At 35.8% G+C, this 19,103-nt stretch overlaps 2 protein-coding genes across 4 annotated transcripts in view; one reads left to right on the forward strand and one right to left on the reverse strand.

Moving 5' to 3' along the window:
* On the reverse strand, positions 1-5,126 carry LOC106178770 (phospholipase B). The gene is made up of 10 exons (XM_013562097.2): positions 4,964-5,126; positions 4,469-4,691; positions 3,678-3,900; positions 3,118-3,285; positions 2,693-2,837; positions 2,324-2,524; positions 1,919-2,059; positions 1,335-1,520; positions 798-904; positions 1-598 (listed from the first exon to the last, which is right to left on the reverse strand). Exons 1-10 carry the CDS (start codon positions 5,028-5,030, stop codon positions 431-433), a joined length of 1,629 nt encoding a protein of 542 aa, XP_013417551.2. The 5' UTR covers positions 5,031-5,126; the 3' UTR covers positions 1-430.
* LOC106178768 (3'-5' exoribonuclease HELZ2) overlaps positions 5,089-19,103 on the forward strand; it is a 27,064-nt gene continuing 13,049 nt past the window's right edge. The window contains exons 1-19 of one of the 3 annotated variants that reach the window (XM_087005344.1): positions 5,089-5,250; positions 6,968-7,130; positions 7,550-7,577; positions 7,748-7,948; positions 8,315-8,351; positions 8,617-8,738; positions 8,984-9,172; positions 9,499-9,550; positions 11,626-11,786; positions 12,175-12,256; positions 12,403-12,885; positions 13,691-13,804; positions 14,022-15,605; positions 15,788-16,109; positions 16,430-16,640; positions 16,771-16,878; positions 17,258-17,571; positions 17,765-17,980; positions 18,272-18,736. In XM_087005344.1, coding sequence (XP_086861470.1) covers positions 7,000-7,130; positions 7,550-7,577; positions 7,748-7,948; positions 8,315-8,351; positions 8,617-8,738; positions 8,984-9,172; positions 9,499-9,550; positions 11,626-11,786; positions 12,175-12,256; positions 12,403-12,885; positions 13,691-13,804; positions 14,022-15,605; positions 15,788-16,109; positions 16,430-16,640; positions 16,771-16,878; positions 17,258-17,571; positions 17,765-17,980; positions 18,272-18,736 — 4,820 coding nt within the window. In that variant the 5' untranslated portion in view covers positions 5,089-5,250; positions 6,968-6,999. The remainder of the gene's footprint in view (positions 5,251-6,967; positions 7,131-7,549; positions 7,578-7,747; positions 7,949-8,314; positions 8,352-8,616; positions 8,739-8,983; positions 9,173-9,498; positions 9,551-11,625; positions 11,787-12,174; positions 12,257-12,402; positions 12,886-13,690; positions 13,805-14,021; positions 15,606-15,787; positions 16,110-16,429; positions 16,641-16,770; positions 16,879-17,257; positions 17,572-17,764; positions 17,981-18,271; positions 18,737-19,103) is intronic. The other 2 variants (XM_087005347.1, XM_087005346.1) reach the window with 2 other exon arrangements.

Raw genomic sequence — 19,103 nt, forward strand, 5'->3', positions numbered from 1 at the left:
TTTGAATAAATAAATATCATTTTATTAGAGGTAAGTATATGGTAAAATATACTTTTGCAAAGTGTTGCCATTTAAAACACTTTATCACAGATTAATCTTTCTATAAGTATATTCTTGAAAATGGCAAAAAAAACTTTAAAAACATTAAATGTCTTCTTAATTAATTATTTGAATACCATTTTTTTAAATACTCTCATGAATAGTCCAGCAAAGAATATGACCAGCTGTGTTTTGAAAAAAATATTAAAGCAACTTTGTGAAAAAAAGTTTTGTAGTGGATGGTGGGACTATACCAGCGTTACTTTGTCTCCTCCTTTTATAACAAGACATAGCATGGACATTCACAGCTGGCTGACAACTGAATAAGATATGACTTCTCAAAATTAATCAATTAATTAATTTGAAGTAACGCTGAATGTTGCTGAAATCCCTAAAACCTTGGATGCATCATAACAAAGCCAAAGTTGTATTTGGGTGGCAGTCCAATGTGTGAAACATTAAACTTTGGAGTCCATACAAAAGGTGGCAGTCCTGTTCCCAGCGTTGGCCCACTTATGGCATAGGACATTCTCTTTTGAGCCATGGCAAAATCTGTCACCTATTAGAGGTTAAAAAGTACAGGGGGTGAGAAATCCTGTTGCATTTAAAACATGTTTTTCTTTTTTAATAATTATTTCTCAAAACTGTGACTACAGTATGCAAAAGTTAACAACAGCATTTTTTAAAATAGTTAAAGATTACATTAAAATTATTTTATAAAAAAAATGAGAAAAATGTTTCTACCAAAGAAAACTTACTTTTGTGTCATAACATCCATCAGCCTTTGGATTTTTTGGATCCAAGTCACCACGGCAGCAAATAGCATTACATGGTTTCTTGTCAGAGTATGGGTCATGGAGGTAATCTGAAAGCATGCGCTGAACTATAGAAAACAAACTACGAGTATTGATGTGTAAACAGTTAGTAGATGTTATTTCAGTGCTGAATATATCATGATGAACAATTCCTTACAGACAAAAACAACATGTTAGTAAAAAGTGGTGATAAAGCATCTAAAAAGATAATTACAATTTTTTCAAAAAGCTCTAGAGGATAATTGCATATAAATTTACTGCTTTTCAAACAAAATGAAATAGAAATGTTCTTATATGCTGTAGAAGGAAAAACTAGTAACACTATCCTAAATGAAATCATTTCTACATATTCTATCAAAACTAATAAAAAATATGTTTTCAGTGGTATCTGACTTGCTATTCTGATGAAATATTTTAGCTTCAGGTAAAAATCATTGAGTACTATTTCTCTGCATACAACTTAGAAACGTAGACACCTACCATTGTATCTCATTATTTTCATCATGGAGTCCATATCTGTGACTTTACCAGCATCTCTTCTAAAGATTTTGGCTCTTGGTGCCATCTGGTAGGAACGGTCTAAGCCATGCTTCATTACAAAGTCAGGGTATCCACTCAAGTTGTATACAGACTCAAAGAATGGAACATTGTAGGATGGCCAGTGACCTTGAAAAAATATCATTGATGTAACAAAAATCAGCATTAATTAGGTGATATTCATAAACATTTCTCAACATTTAATACATCAAGAGATTTCTTCTTGCATGGGCGATGTTACTGGCTAAGTCAAATGCTGTCTGAGAGTTGAAATACTTTTTTCTATCTATGTATGCTACAATAATTTTTTTGAGAAAAAATTAATTTCAAAGTAACACACAGAAAGTATTCTTTCAAAACATCACAGTGTCAACACTAATTGCCAGAAATCCCATATAAAATTCTCTGAAAACTCTTCACAAAAAATAGTTAAATGACCTTGTAGCTGACCTTATACACTTAAATACTAAATGCATGTATTAGGTTATCTACATGTTTTACACAGAGGTCCATGCACTGGTACATACCATCTCTAAGAATTGGGGTGACGTCTGCATACTTGACTAGGGATGGAATCTGTTCCACCACATACAGAGTTCCATCATCCAAACTTTTGCCAAGATGGACTTGATTCAAATTGATCACCATATACTGATTATTGTATGTTCCTGAAAAACAATGGAATGCAAATAATAAATAATACAACCATACCACATTAAAGTGTACAAAAATGCCCTCATCAGACTGTTGCTACTGCCATGTCCATATAAAAATGAAGTACAATTAATGTACATGTACATAAGGTTATACCTATTGTCAAAGAACAAAAATCAATTGGGAATGCAAGTCTCCCAAATACATCCTTATGTACTAGTATCTATTAACAACCATACTGCTAATATCAACAGTTAAATCATTAAAAGTTTACCAACCAGAATTACAAGTGTTTATTATTTCCCCCCACTGCTGGCCATTTCTTGCCATCATGTTTGCTACTCTGACTCTTTGCCATGCAAACACTGACTGTGGCTTGACATAGTCATACAAACTCATGTTGAAGACATTGTTTGTAGTTTGGAGGACAACAATATTGTTGCCCATTATGTAGAAATCATCAAGAGATTCTAGGAAGCCTAAAAAGAGAAGTGAATGTATATGATATTTGTACATAAACACATTAATAATAAGCCTCTAAGTTACTGGTAGTTCTAATGGATTATTGGAACTAATTAATTAAGATAATAAATCGGTACAAAAAATTGTATGTCTAAACATCATCTTTGCATGACTGATGAATATACCTGGGTAACTTGAGAAGGACAGCTGTCTTGCTGCTGTGTCTTTGTCTTTGACATTGAAATCATAATGTTTATAGATCCTAAGGGTTGCTGCATAGACAAACCAGCTTGAATGTGACATAAAAATATTTTCATAGGCACCTGTCACCTGAAATGGCAAATCATCAAAACTTAACATAACAATTAGCTAAATAACATCTCTTCCATTAGTAACAATATTCATGTGGTTATGTACATCTAAGTGGTCGACTAAAGACCTATTAAAAATCATAAAATTATGATCTGGCAGCACTTACTGACATTAAAGCGAAAAAATAAAAAATCACACCAGAAATCAATACGAATATTGTAGAAATTTGCTTCAAGGTGTGTATGCCAATGTTTAATGTAAAAAAGTCAATATTGAGTGAAATTCATATTTAGCCAACCTTCACCAAAGCTGAACAATGTCCACTAGATGCAATATAACTCTGGATTTCATCTGGAGTCATCTTAGAGAAGTCTGGTCTGCTATCTGGATCAATGACGTTCATTAAGTCAAGGAGATCTCCAGCACCATTTAGAAATTGGACACCAAAAAATCCTATATCTGGTACCTGTTTTTGAAAAATTTGATACTCTTAACATCATAGGTGACCTAATTTGACTAGTTTTCCAATAAAGATAAAACAGAGCATAGCAGCTTAATAATTTCAGGGTTGATCAGTGAATTTTTTTACATCTCAATCTAGGGAGTGTGGAAATGTCATATCAACATTACTGACAAATTTAGGGAATAAAAACAACAGTACAGTAGTAAGGGTTTTCTAGTGTTGAAATGTGGATTTCTTCAATGTACCAAATGCCCAAAGCATTTTTTCTATTTGATAAAAATTAGTGTGGATAAAAATTCTGATATTCTCAAAAATAGCAGCAGTCATGCTTGGTAACCATTATATGAATTTGTCAGGCCTAACTTTTAATTCCAATTTTTCATAAAATTACGCACCACTTTTTGATCTGCCATGTATTTATACCCAAGGTACAAGCCATCCAGCTGACAGAGTATGTACCACACATGTCTCCAGAATGGATCTGAGAGATTTTTTTCTATCTGCTGGCGGATCCATTTATCTTGAGCATTATAAAAGCTCTTCAAACCATTTATAACTTTGTCGCTCTTGCCATTGAGAAAGACACCATACATATTTGTATAATGCTGGTACATTCGCCTGGAATATAAAATGACATAAACATATCTGCAAAAAAAGTATGACAGATGGTCTATCTAAAATTGAGGATCAATTTACTGTAGATAAGAAGTTTTTCGGGAAGTCAGTTATACCTGTATAGTGTTTTCTATCTTTTTACATTTTCTGTATTTATACAGAGCATGCTTTTGCCAGCAGAAGCTCTCGACAAGTCAGCTGTGTTATCAGGGAGAGGATTGATGGATGCCAGAACTGGGTACAGTTGATTAACCAGACTCAGACTGTACTGTGACAATGAGTGAATGGATGTTCTTATAACTTATCTCAACTGACAGAAAAATTCCTTGGCTTTTCAGCAGTGTGTCACTTTTGAACACAAGACATAGGGGAAAGTTGAGAGCTTCTGTTAAAGATCTTAGAACACAACTGAAATAATTCTTGCCTTAGCTTTACCCATATCATTAGGACTCAAGGACAACAGTGAACATAAAAATATTTAAATAAGTTATAACAAGGATGTTAAATGAAGTCTTTGGTTATATTAACTGATGAAAAATTTTAGAATTTGAAGATAGACTGCAGTACATACTTTGCAGTAAGAACCCCTTCGATAGCACCTGCTGCAAACATAAGCTGGTTGTCCGGCAGTGTCTTTCCATATCCTGCTTTAATATCCAGAACTCCCCAGCCAGTGGTTAACAATGTATCATTATAAGTGGCGTAGGCTGCTGCATTCTTGGTGTCAAGTGTGTCAGACTTGAAGGTAAAGTTCATCGGTGCGTTTACATACAGTGAACCTTGCATAAACTCTCCTGAAAACGAAGTGCATGTGTTTTTTTAATACATAAATATGTTATACTTTAAACAATGTCTTTTAAGTTGATCTTGACTTTAAATTGATTCATTTTGATTCGACTTTATAATTTTAATCTAAGGACGTAAGTCGTAAGGTAATGAAATTATGCGAATAAAAACGGGTAGAGATATATAAATCTAGCTAAATTACACATCAGCGATTTAGAAAATAACAAGGAAAAACGAGCGAACATTGTCCGCGCCAATAGAAAAATTAATGCTGACGTACCTTTCGCATAACAGATAAAAACGGTCAGGACAATTGCAGCCCGACAGCAGGCTCGTCCGTCTGCCATTTTGTTCACAACTCATGTGACCGTCATGTGGTGTTTTCAGGTCAGGGGATTCCCCCATCCTCAGCCAATGGCTGTGAAGTAAAGTGACATGTGATCGAGAAGCTTATGAGGCGCCATCACCAGCTTCCTGGCTAAAACAAACTCAGTTTCTTCGTTTGTGAAAGTAGGTTTTTGCAGCTTTTGTCAGAAACTTGTTGGCGTACCAAGAAGAGAGTCAATGGTATGAGTTTTATAGACCTTGCAGTGCATTTTGACGAGATATAGTGTAGTATTTCAAACTTGAACACAGTGTGAATATAACTTTTGTCTTGTCCTCATATACCCGCACATGTACACATTGTACATATATTGACTGCAGTTTGCAGTATTGACGTGAAAAATGTTTTGACTTGTGAACGGCTTGCGTGGAACCTGCTTGCAGACTTTATTTTAAAATAAGTGCGACCTTTTCTCATGAGAACTTATATGGTTAATGAATTCGGCTTGTTTGTAATTTTCATTCTTTTAGTTTGGAACCAACGGTATGGACATGGCGCTCCATTCTGTTCATGGCTATATAGATTTACATTCATAAGACCAACCCGTGTCATTTAAGTTCATGATGTGTAAGGGGGGGGAGGGGGGGGGTCAAATGCACCAAAATTTAAAATAACAAAATGCATGAAAGCGAGGTCGACACATTCCATGTAAATTAAAGCTGTGTTCCAATGAAATACAATCAATCAAGTTGAACTTGATTTTATATTACATCTTTGTTAGAGTGTATGTACAGTTATTGACTTTGCCTGAGATCGATATGTTGTTTTGCAGACCTAAAAAAAAATATATTGACTGAGGTACAACAGTTGTAAATTGAACCACAGCTTTAGCATATGGATTATTTGTCCTAAAAGAAACCGGAAGAATCAGACAACCAAAATAAACCAATGAATCAGTTAATGTTAATGTCTTGTTTTTGTTTGCCATGTATTGCTGACATCAGCACATTTTCATTATCCACCAGGTTTTGGGTTAAAACTTTAATCACAATACATTGAACTATCCAGGTTATCCACTGCATGTCTGTACTGCTTTAGATAATGTACTTAGTACATTTTGGTGTCTTTACTGTAACTACTTAAATTGTAAATATGAAATATCAAATAAATTAAGATTAAAAAAATTAATCAAGGTGAAATGTGTGTAAACAGGGAGGGACTTATTCATCAAAAGATTCATTGGTCTTAAACCTTTTTAATGGTTGGGTAGAAGTCACAAATTGTTTGCTTGCAAAGAACATGATAGTTTTCAACAGTTATTTTGTTATTAATTGTCAAGTGATTATTGGACCATATAAATTACTAGAATTTTTGTGTGTTTATTGTACGTATAATTTTCCTTCCTAAGCCTAAGTGAACTTTTGGCTGTCTTTGGACTAAGGGGTGGCATTTTTGATAACATTATACCATCATAATTAAGAGGATAAACAAATTACATTTTTTATCTGTATACAAAATGGAAAAAATATTATCTCTTATTTCAGTGATATTTGATTTCATGTTTTAGTTCAGTTCAGGATAATCCATCATAATTTGGTGTGACAGATAGCAATATTCTTTGAAAAGAAATATTGGGGTGTCTACAATAGTACAAAAAAGCAAAGCTTATAGCACATTCTATTCAAATACTTCATTACATTTTTATATGCTCTTCAGTATCCTCTGGTGTTATTTGACATACATAGATAAGGTATTTCAGCATTTGAGGATAAAGACTTTGTTTGCTCACAAGTACGGATTTTATCCTGGCATGATGAGATATGAATGCAGCATATAAACCAACCAGCTGTGGATTTTTATCTTTATCAACTTACCATATCTTCTTATTTTTTGTGTCTCATTTCAAGCCAGTTGTGTGCATGTGATTTGTATGTGTGTATTAGTCACTTGCTCTTTTAGGACATGAAGCAGTCAAGCCTGTGTTAGAAAAGATGGATGGTAAAGGAAAAGGGCATTCCCCAAAGGGTGCCCCGTGGACGTGGAGTAAAGATGAAATTCTGTATCAGATTGGTGAGAGAGAGAAGAGGATCGCCCGGATTATGCCTCATTGGAAAGATCTCATGTAAGTAGGGCGACTTGTAGATTTTCCTGCTGATGGATACAAAATAAAAGAAGTTAATTTAGTCAGGTACCTGAATAGAATAAATTGTGAATGACTATTGGAAAAGAAGGATGTTTTCTTAGCTGAAGGGGTTTCATTTATGATGTGTGTCCTTAAATGTAACAGGTGGCATATTTGTAGTGTTTGATAAATTATTGATTTATTGAAGTTGTGAGTTCTGCACTGAAGTAGACTTTGAATTGAATTATTTATCTTCACTGTAATGTCTAGATAGGATTGCTCTCTTTAAACTTTAAACTCAACCAATAATTATGGTGTCTTTATTTATGTAATATTAAAAATGAAAAAGCATCTTCCTTTCTTAAGTGTGTTTTTATTTTACAAATACAATCATGTCTTTTTGTTTTGTTTGTTTTCAGGAATGGGGAGCAGCCAAGAACATCAAAGGTAGTAGTCTAATAAGTTTACAAATTATGTTTCATCAAAGTTTTCTTTATCCTGATTCAACAGTTTTTGTTAACTTTTAGTTTTTAAATTGATTTTAACGGCAGTTTTTTTGTTAAAAAGTTATGAAAAATGAGGTTTCTATTCAGATAAATTTTATGTATCTACTGTAGGCGGAGTTGTATACTCTTCTCAGTGACTTAAAGGAGGAAGGAAACATGAAGTTTAAAGAAGAAATGTATAACGATGCATGGGTACACTACAGGAACGCGTTGTTTATAGCCAAGAGCCTGGAGACACAACATTATGAAGATGTTGATAAAGACTTTGTGTCTGCTTTGTTCTCCAACAGGGCCTTTTGCAGTATCAAGATGGTAAGGTCACACATAAAACAAAATATTGATTTATGGCTTACAGATTGGGTTTAAAAAAACAGTGTGTGTGTGTGTGTGTGTGTGTGTGTGTGTGTGTGTGTGTGTGTGTGTGTGTGTGTGTGTGTGTGTGTGTGTGTGTGTGTGTGTGTGTGTACAAGAAGCAAAGTACAATGTTTTATGAGACAGGCACAATATTGATGTTACTGTGACTAATCTATTTTATGTGAAAGTACACTTACATTTGGTGCTGAAGTCAAATCTGAATTTTTGTTCTGTGAAATCTGTTGCAGATTTTCTTAGAAATTTATGTGAAGATTTATATAATTTTACAAAAAGAAAAAAAATCACAATTGTTGGCATTTTTAGGGGAGATATTTTGAGGCACTAGAAGATGCAAACTTGGGTGAGTCTGATTTTGTTGATATTTTATCTATAGTCATTATTTGGGTATGATTTTAGTAAAGAACTTAAACTAGAGATATTGGTAATATTTGGATGAAAACGTTTGGTATAATGATTTTTTGCTGTTTAAGTATTGATTGCAGTAATGAAGCCATCTTTTTATCAGTAAAATTTAAGCAAATCTTCCACTTTTGTCAAATAGGCAAAGATTTAAAAAACTTCTTAAAAATTTTTCAATTTTAGAGAAATGTTTTTTGATTTTACAGCCATTGATGTGAGCCTAAAGAAAAATACCAAAGCGTACTATCGCAAGGCAGTAGCTTTAAAAGGACTGAAGAAGTACAAGGAAGCCTTGGAAACAGCAAGAGAAGGACAGAAGAGAGCTGAAGTATTATGCTTATTTTATTTTTGGTGAATTCCATTGAAATTGGAAACATTTGAAATATAAGAAACATTGAAGAATATATTTGAAAGTCTGTTTGGAATTTGGGTGATGGTTATTTTTTACACATTGCTTAAATTGATAACCTTTTTTAGGTTCTAAGAAAATATGGTATATGGTATAATTGTAGTCTTTATTTGTGTGACTGAGTGTATTTTATTTCAAAATGTGTTATATTATTTTTTTTAAAGAGTGGAGATTTTGGTAAAGGATTTCAAGACCTTATCAGTGAACTTTCAAGTAAAGTTCATAGTGCTAAGGCAGAGAAAGTTGAACCAGTCCGGCTGCCAGCAGAAGCCTCTGCCAACAGTGGCTCTGTGGAAAAAGAGGAGGTTGATGAGAGTTGGTTACTGGGCACTAATGTGTTTGTTAGTAAGAAGGTGAGATTAATGTTTTTTTTTTGTGTGTGTGTGTGTGTACAGTAATTTTAATTATAAGATGTAAACTGAGTACCAGTACAAGTGTTTCCTGGTATTTTTCCTGAAATATGTGTAAAAATAGGTGATTGTTACATCAACTTGAGAAGGACGATGGAATATGACTTCTTAGTGGACAATGGTAAATAGAAAAGAAAGTATCTGTATATATTCTAATCTAACATCTGTTTGTATGTCAGTCTTCCTGTCTAGTTATTTACATGAAATTGTTAAATTTCATATCAGACTTGTCATCTTTCATACACACAATAAATTCTTTTGTTCAACAGGCATCTGATGTTGGAAAAGATAACAAAAAGAAGAAAAACAAGAAGAAAAATGGTAAAAGACATTTAACATTTAAATGCAGATAAAATTGTAATTTGTATTTCAAAGGCAATACAACGTCATTTAAATTTTATTTGTTAGCCAGTATTGAACCATAATTCTCATGAATGAATTTGTCCATTTTCAAGCAGATTTTTATGTACAGACACAGATGTGTCTGTACATATTGCCATCATCTGCGTCTGTCGTCGCCGTCGTCGCCGTCGTCGCCGTCGTCGCCGTCGTCGCCGTCGTGCACTTTTACCGATAACACGATAAGTGGAAAACCATTTTACCTTTTGACTTGAAACTTGCAGAACTGATGAATATTCATAATACGCAGGTCAAGTTCGAAAATCAGCATGATCGGGTCACTTTTAGGGAATTTATGCTGTTTTTTCACTTTTTTCAGCATATATGCAGCACCGATAACACGATAAGTGGAAAACCATTTTACCTTTTGCCTTGAAACTTACAGAACTGATGAATATTCATAATACGCAGGTCAAGTTCGAAAATCAGCATGATCGGGTCACTTTTAGGGAATTTATGCTGTTTTTTCACTTTTTTCAGCATATATGCAGCACCGATAACACGATAAGTGGAAACCCATTTTACCTTTTGACTTGAAACTTACAGAACTGATGAATATTCATAATACGCAGGTCAAGTTCGAAAATCAGCATGATTGGGCCATTTTTAGGGAATTTATGCTGTTTTTTCACTATTTTCAATATAAATACAACACTGATAACACAATATAAGAAAAACGGATTGGCCAATTGTAATCATACTCACAGGAGTGGTCAATCTTACTAAAACGCAGGTTGAGTTCGAAAATCAGCATAATCAGGCCATTATTTTAGAAGTTATACTGTTTTTCACATTTCCTCAGATTCAATTATTAGGCATGTTAACAGTCTCATTATTTAACTAATAAGATGCCTAAAAGTGTTTGTTTGATATTTCCTGCATCTTTACAACATTGTTAGTTGATTATGTAAAAAACATGGTAAACTTGTTATCATGTATTGTGTAATAAAGTGTCAAAAATGGAAATAAACTCATATCATTGCAGTTTATCAGATTCAATCATCCACTATGTTCAGAATCTCAGAATGGAGGAAATTGGACATTTAACACTGTTCTATTGATACTTTTCCCATCTCATCAATTTTCTTAGTTGGTCATATAAAATGGCAGTAAAATGTTTATTTTGTTTTATGTTAAAAAAGTGTTAAAAATGGAAATAAACCCATTTCAGAACAGTGCTGTCTTGTTTACATTTTGGCATTTTCAAGGCGTGACTTTGAAGTTCCATGGGCCTGAAGACCTTTGCTAGTCACATTTTCTGAATATCTGTGAAACAAATATTTTATAATTAAAAATTGATGGTCATTAAGCTGTTAAACATTATGTAATATTGCATCAAAATTTGAAGAAACCCCTATTTTGGGCACTGCTTCCATGATGACCATTTAAGGAAAATCATGTCACTTACTGTTCTCAAACTTACAGGAAAGAAACATGGGACTAAAATACAGCTTCAGTAGGCAATGCAGTCTGTTTGGTATTTTTATTTATTTATTTATTTATTTTGGCAGTTAAACAGTTTTTTGTTTAAATTTAATTTTTCACATATTGGCATTTTCAAGGTGTGACTTTAAAGTTCCATGATCTTGAAGACTTTTGCTTGTCACATTTTCTGAATGTCCATGTTACTAATATTTTATTAATAACATTTGATTGTCATTATGCTGTTAAACATTATGTAATGTTGCATCAAAATTTGAAGAAACCCCTATTTTGGGCACTGCTCCTATGATGACCATTTAAGGGAAATCATGTCACTTACTGTTCTCAAACTTACAGGAAAGAAACATGGGACTAAAATACAGCTTCAATAGGCAACGCAGTCTGTTTGGTAAATTTTTCTGGCAATTTAACAGTTTTTTGTGAAAATTTAATTTTTCACTTATTTGCATCTTTATTTTCTGTTCTTTGTCTGTACATTTGACAGCTTTGCTGCCTTGTTTTGCATTTTGCCTTTATACAGACAGATGCATATCTTGTGAGTTTTGTAATTGTAGTAAGTCTTGGAGTAAAATTGAGTGGTGCGGATGAAGATGACACAGGGGATGAAGATGAAGAAGAAGATGAGGATGAAAGCTTGATCACTACTATCCCTAGTGCTAATCGGTTTGATGCACTAAATAATCTTGGCTCTGTCAGCAGTGCCTCTACCAGAGAGGTATAAATATTTTAATATATAGCAGAGACATTGTAATTATGAAATGTTTAAAAATTGTTGATGGGATTTTTGATTATGAACTCTTTTCAAAGTTCTGTATTGTCATTCTACACACTGGTAGTCAGTCTTCTCTCTTTATGTACCATGCAGTAGTTTATCATATAATACTCATCAAGATGGCCTACATTCACTGTACTACAAAAACATTTTGGTGCATGTAATTATTATGTCATTAATTTAGGATTGGAAGTGCATTTAACTTTTTGATGTATTACTGGAGTGTTCAGAATTTTTTAAATGACATTTTACCAAAAATTACACTGTTAAGGTGCATAGCTGTTTATATACAATGGTTGAAAATAAACTGTTTTATAAATCCTGTTTACAGACTGAGGCAAGCAAAAAACAACCAGAGGTCCAAACCAAAAGTCCAAGTAGAAATCGAGATCTCTCTGACTTTGATCTGTCAGGTAATTATATCTTTTTTCAGTGTCAATTGTTTATCAAATGATGAATTGAAGATATACATATAGGTGTTAACTTCTAATATCAAGTCAAAACAAATTTAGTGACCATGAAATGATTTGAAATTTACACTTGTAATTCATACTTTCAGTAGGGATGGGGCAGCAACAGCTTATGTATGCTATGGATGCAAGTGCTAACAGTCCCCGCTCACAGCAAGGACAGGACAGACAAGGCAACCCTTGGCAGCAGGTGGTCCCACAATCCCCACGTAGGTCCCAACAGTACCAGCAGCCCAGTTATAATACAAATAATGTACAGTCCCAAGAAGCTGGTGTGGTGCCCTCTAGAGGCCTGTTACCTACTCCTCTTCCGCCTTTCCCACCACCATATGACTCATGGTATGACTACAGATTTGCTTGCCGAAACTGCTTCCAGCAGATAGGGGAGGGGGTTAATGGCTACAGATTGTCCACAGTACAGAATCACCTGTGTGAGGAGAACTTTCTGTTGATGAAGCTGAAACAAGGCAATGGACCTTGGTTGAAGATACGTCCAAGGCCAGTTAATGTCCATTTTGTTGGCACTTACAAGCTTTGTAGGCACTTCTTGCAACAGAAGCCGTGTAATGTGGGTACGTATTGGCTAGTATTTCTGCACTGTATGTTTCATTTGTAGTTTTATTGGTTATGTTCAATTAGACTCTTCCTGTGATTGATTTATTTACTGGTTATAAAGAGTTGCGTTAACTGTTATGGTACATTATATATGTACGTAGAAGGGTTGATCCTATTTTTAAATACATAAACTGTAAACCGTGTTTTGATTTTACTCTAAATTTACTGAGTGGCTTTGTTTGCTAAAGAAGCAGGTTGCTTTCAAAAAACGGCATTTACATTTTACATCATGGTTAACATTTACAGTAATTATTCTGGTTTTTTTGCACAATTTTGGTGATGTTGGCCCCATAACTTCCAAATCATTTTATTTTCAACTTAAAATTTACTGAGTGGCTTTGTTTAGTAAAGCAGCAGGTTGCTTTCAAAAATCAGCATTATCAGTTAACATTTATGGTAATAATTCTGTTTTTTTATGTGTGAAATCTTGATTTTTCACTCATTAGCATTTTCAGTGGCTTTTATATCACATGGAATTGAATCACTTCCTAGTTTTTCAATGTCCATGTCACCTGTAGTACATAATGTAAGAGGGTAAGAGTGATTATGTTATTTTAAAGCATTATGTTACAGTGCATCAAAAATGGCCAAAACATTATTTTGTGCACTTTTTTCTGTATAACGTCTGAACATTTGACAGCTTTGCTGCCTTGTTTCCTGTATGGTGTCTGTATATTTATTAGCTTTGCTGTCTCGTTATAGGATGTTCGTTTTAAGATCTGAAGTTTGAAAGCTGAATAATGTTACTTATTTCAAATCTAGGGGAAGCACGTTGCACATTTGCACATAATGATGAAGAAATGGAATTATGGGCTATTGACAGAGAAGGAGGATTCAGTATAGCAGACTTTATCAGCAAACACACAACCAATATTTGTGAGTACTGAGATAATTATCTTTTTAAATTTTACAGCTCTGTTCTCAGTTTACACATCAGTATGCTTTTAAATCCCATCTTTTGTTTTTCATTTTTACCAGGATTTCCTTTTAATTTCTAGGTTGTTAAATAATCCTTAAATTTCCCATGGTTAGCACCTACATATTGTAATGCTTCTGTCTCAAAGTTTCTTTTGTGTTTCATTTTTATATTCAGTGAGGGAAAGGTCCTTACAAGCTGCCATGGAAGCCAAGAGACAACAACAGGTGTACCCGTCATCACACCAACAGGGGTATTCCTCATCACACCAACAGGGGTACCCAGCATTACACCAACAGGGGTACCCAGCATCACACCAACAGAGGTACCCAGCATCACACCAGCAGGGGTACCAGGCATCATATGTGCATGGTGGCACGAGGCAAAGCATGGGCAGAGGTCGCGTGATGCTGACCCCTGGTGGACAATATCCTGGTCATGGCATGATGAATAACCCCAACCAAGGTGTGAGGATTTTCAGGAGCTCTCCATCACAGGGATATGGCAGAGGGGAGCAAGATTTCTCCTATTTGCAAAACATGCAGAACAGGATTGCCCAAATGCCTGTGAGTGGCGGTGAAAAGGGACAAAGAATTGAATTTCCATTGCAGCAAACCCATACTTTCAAATTAGTTTGTAGCGAGTGTCTTAAACCTGCTGGTGTGTTGGGTACATTTGTGCATGCGCCGCCACCGCAGCATAACTGTGAAGAAAATATGCTGGCTGTGATGGCTAAAGGAGGCAATACTTATGTGAGAGTGCGAGACAGGAGAAACCATCGTCCATTTTATGGCAGTTATGTCCTTTGCACACACTACACTGGGCTTAACCCTAGAGTATGTAAAGTAGGGGAGGACCTGTGCAGCTTTGCTCACAACCATGAAGAACAGAAGTTGTGGAATCTAGAAAAAGATGGACGCTTCAATATAATGGAATTTACTCTACAGCACAAGTCCCATGAAAACCTGCTGTCCGTGGAGAAGCTTCTCACTAGTTATGGAGGAGAGTTCCGGTACCTTTGCCATTCTTGTTTTTATGGTCAGCCTCCCAGGATAAGCTATAGGTCACCACTGGTGAATCACTGCACGTCGCCAGCCAAGCATGACTGGGAGGAGAACAAGCTGTTGGTCCACATGTCGCCATCAGGGATCACCACCATAGGGAAGAAGAAGTTCACAGGGAAGCAGGCATACTTCAAGTTTTGTTACATGAAACAGTTCTGTCAGCTGAAAAGCAGCGAGCAGTGCTATTTTGCCCACAGCTTAGTCGAGAGGGATGTGTGGTTGTTAGAGAGGGACAGCTCCCTAACCCAGGATGATATTGTCAAACAAAGTGCCCAAATTGTCAACAAGAGGAACCCAGTGGGTAACAAAGCCCAGAGTATACCTTTAGCTGCAGATACACCAGGGCAAGCAGGTGCCCCTTTCCCTGAGGTCAAGCCTCCTGTGGTCTGCAATTATAAAGTGCTGTATGTGTGCGGGCCGTGCTTCAGGCAGGGGAACATTAAGACAAAGAACAAAGACCAGGATCGTTGTGCTGCAGGACTGGGACACCAGTGGGAGGCCAACAAGGTTTGTCTTCTCCAGGGTCCCAATAAAATAATCAGAGCTTTGCCAAAGAGGATCCCAACAGGCCTGAAATTTGTGATTTGCAAGAATTTGAGCACCCGCAAGAGCTGTGATTTTGCCAGAGGAGGCCTTTGTCAGTTTGCCCACAGTAATGAAGAAATAGAAGTATGGAAATGGCAAGTTCAAAATAATGGTAGGTTGGAATGGCTTTTGTATAAAAAGTGATTTAAACCTTGAAAGTCTGCTTCTGTTAGCATAGAAAATGTATCATATCTAATCCAAATAGAGATTGTTTATTTTTCTTCACCTGGTCCTCCTTTGTTAAAGATTGAAACATTACAAGATAAATGGGGAGTGGTTGTATGAAATTTTCAGTATTGACTCTGGATGAACTGGTAGCAGCCAGCACTAGAACACAGGAAGAAAACGCAGCCAAGTCGAAAATCGTCAAGGGACATACATCAGTCACTGTCCAAAAAGCTGGCCCAAGCAGACCGGCCATTGTCCCTTCTGACATGGTCCAGAGTGTGAACTACTGCAGCTACTGTGGCGTACAGTGTAATAGTAAGAAGCAGTGGGATGACCACACCACTTCAGACAGACATGTGTTCAATGTGAACTCTGACAAGGAACATCAGTGGAACTACAGGCAGCCACCTTGGGGGATTTCAACTGGAGGATATGAGCTGTGTCACAGGTTAGTGGTGGGGCATTGTCATATCAGTGGTGGGCCATTGTCATTGGTAGAGCATTGTCAGTAATGGGCCATTGTCAGTGGCAGGGCATTGTCACTGATTCCACATCTTACAACAAAATATAAAATGTGTAGTGTGTTCATTTTTTAAAACTGGTTAACTACTATTTATTATTTTTGCATGTTAATGTTTTGGTCTTGGATTCAGGGAGAAAGAAATATTTAAAATTCTATTTAAAAAGTTGAAAAAGAATTGCACATTTGAGAACACACTCCTAATATATGCATGTATGGAGTTTGAGTAATTATTTTCTATTTCAAAGGCATTTGAATGGAGGCACCTGTAAGTACTCCAACATGCCAGACATGTACAACAGCTGCAGGTATGCCCACAGTCAGGAGGAGCTGGACGAGTGGAAGGAGAGGTATCAGTGGCGCCAGATGAAGAAGCAAATGGCAAAACAACAGAAAGTCTACTCTTACATGGATGAGCTGCTGGAGAATTATGAAAATTCTGATTCTCCCATAAGTGTGGTGCGTACTGATCTTATGTACAAAACATAAGTAGTCACTACAAAGGCAATGTTCTCATTTCAATGGGCAGTTTATAATGATGCAATTTATTTTCAAAGAATTATAGATTTTTTATCATCTTTCACTTCAGCTTGCAGACCAGTTGCCATATGTGAACATGGAAGTATCAGATGAACTTATCCAGTACAAACAGCAGAAGAAGAGTGAACATCTTTGGAGCTTCACCCTGGAACCAGATGTAAGACCTTCAGCATGAAAATACACTGAGCAAAAAAATTAATGCCCCACGCAATATTTCAAAGTTTTTATGAGAATTAAATATTAAATCAAACAAAGTGAATTTTGTTGTGCAGTGTACTACAGATTACTGTATATGGCAACAGAGTACTGTCCGTGGCCCATTACATGTTACATGAATAATTCACATGGAACATTTATATTTTTGCTCAGTACATATGCATGCAGCATAGTCAGGTGTTGGCTTGTAGTGTTTATTTGAAGCTAAAAAATATTGTCAAGATGAAACAAAAGTGATTTTTACTTTGAAAAGTGATTACTTCATATTGAATTTAACTCCATATTTTTTTTTTATTGATATTGATGTTTTTCTTTCACAGATTGATAGAAAACTGGTAAAAGTGGCATTGCTGTACAACAAAGATCGTCTTCACTTTGCCCTTCACAGCGATGACCTGTCAAAGAATTGCCAGGTAGCGGATGGCGAGTTCTTTGAAGAGGAAGATGAAAAAGGGCTGCTGAGTTATAGAGTAGAGATCCTTTTTACTGGGGGCATGTTTGGTTCCTTCAGCCAGTGGGTGGTATTTGACTTTGGAGTCAAACCAGCGTTGTACAGGAAGCTGCAGGTGGAGGTGGGCACAGAAGAGGCTCATGAGAAAGTCAAGGAACTGAGAGAGAAATTGACTTTTGACAGGTGAAGTGTTTTTTTTTTTTTTTCATTGTTTCGAATTGGATTGTCTCTATAGATATGTGTTTTGAAAAATAATGTTTACTCAGTTCAAATTTTTGTCTTGAGCTCCAGAGGTCTGAGGCTATTATGGTGAAGACATTGGGCACTTTATGCTGTTAATTCAGTTAAATATTATATAGTAGCTATTTTCTTTCAGATGGACTCTTACAAATAGAGAAATTGTCAAAATAGATTACAACTTGACAGACGAACTCACTGCTACAGCTATGCGCCAGTATAAAGAGCCATCGTCTGCCGATGCTGTGATCACACAGGACAGTGTGATAGTGGAGCTGAATAGACACAACTACGAGCACAAGATGCATAAACTTCTGGAAGTAGAGGAGCTTACTCGGAGTAATATGATATCAGAGTATGAGACATTGGTTTTCTTTTCATCTTTATGGGCAGCTTTATCAGTACTATATGTCACTAATTTTTAGAAAATTCTCAAACAGAAGACAGGCAAGAAGATAATTGGTAGAAAAAAGTCCTTCTATGATTTGCGCCATTTGTGGTGATGAATATATTTTGAAATCAACAGTGATCTCCTTGAATAAGATGCAAATAATTTTAAAACTGAGAACCTGATAATGATCAATTTGGTCAAAGCATTGACATTGAGATTTCACTGGTCATTGTAATTTAATCTCTTTGTCTGTAGGTTCAACCTCCTGACCACCCTGGAGTTAACAGACAGCATCAAGGAGGACACCTTCATCTTTGCCTGTCCAGGTGAACTGTTTGCCCGAGTCCCTCTCAATGACCAGCTGAGCGAGGACACCAATGCTGGGAAACTGGTCCTGAGCAGTGTGACCACAGTCCTGCTGGCACCCAAAGACAGCTCCAGTCACAAAGTCTACGAGGCAATCATTGTGCAGAAAGAAAACTTTGACTACGATGGCCGAGGCAAAGATTACATCTACATGTGCCTGTCTGCCAAGTGCTGCCAGCAGCTGGGTTTGAAAGCTGGGAAGAAGATTGAAGTCCAGATTCAGTTCCAGATGAACCGAGCGCTGTTCTCCTTGATGCATTTTGCTCTGGATCATCTGAAGAATGTGGACTTGGTCTTCCCTGATGTCACCAAGGTTAACCCTGTGTGGAATGTGGTGCACAATCTTAAACTCAGGTACAGTATAATATATTAACTTTAGTCTGTAGAAATAAAATGTATCACTTGAGATACCTCTTAATGTCTAAACTTAAGTTTGTAAGTCCTGCAACCTAGTGCAACATTTAGAAGAATTGAAGGTAAAACTTTTCTGAAAAAGCTTGACAGTAGTGAACATTTTGCAGTGAAGTAAAAAAAAACATGATTGCCTGCTTCAAATATCCCAAACCCATAGATAAAGAGGAAAATATCCTTCATGATTACGAAATTTTTAATTGGTTTTACTTCTGAAATGTCAATTTCCATTTTTGTCAACCGTATTTTTATATACTGTATAAAGATGAAAGTCTACTAGATATATCCAGATGTTTGGGTGTTGTATTTA

The sequence above is a fragment of the Lingula anatina genome, chromosome 2, assembly GCF_051362555.1.
Source record: "Lingula anatina isolate TDL-2025a chromosome 2, LinAna3.0, whole genome shotgun sequence".
In the NCBI taxonomy this organism is placed as follows: domain Eukaryota; kingdom Metazoa; phylum Brachiopoda; class Lingulata; order Lingulida; family Lingulidae; genus Lingula; species Lingula anatina.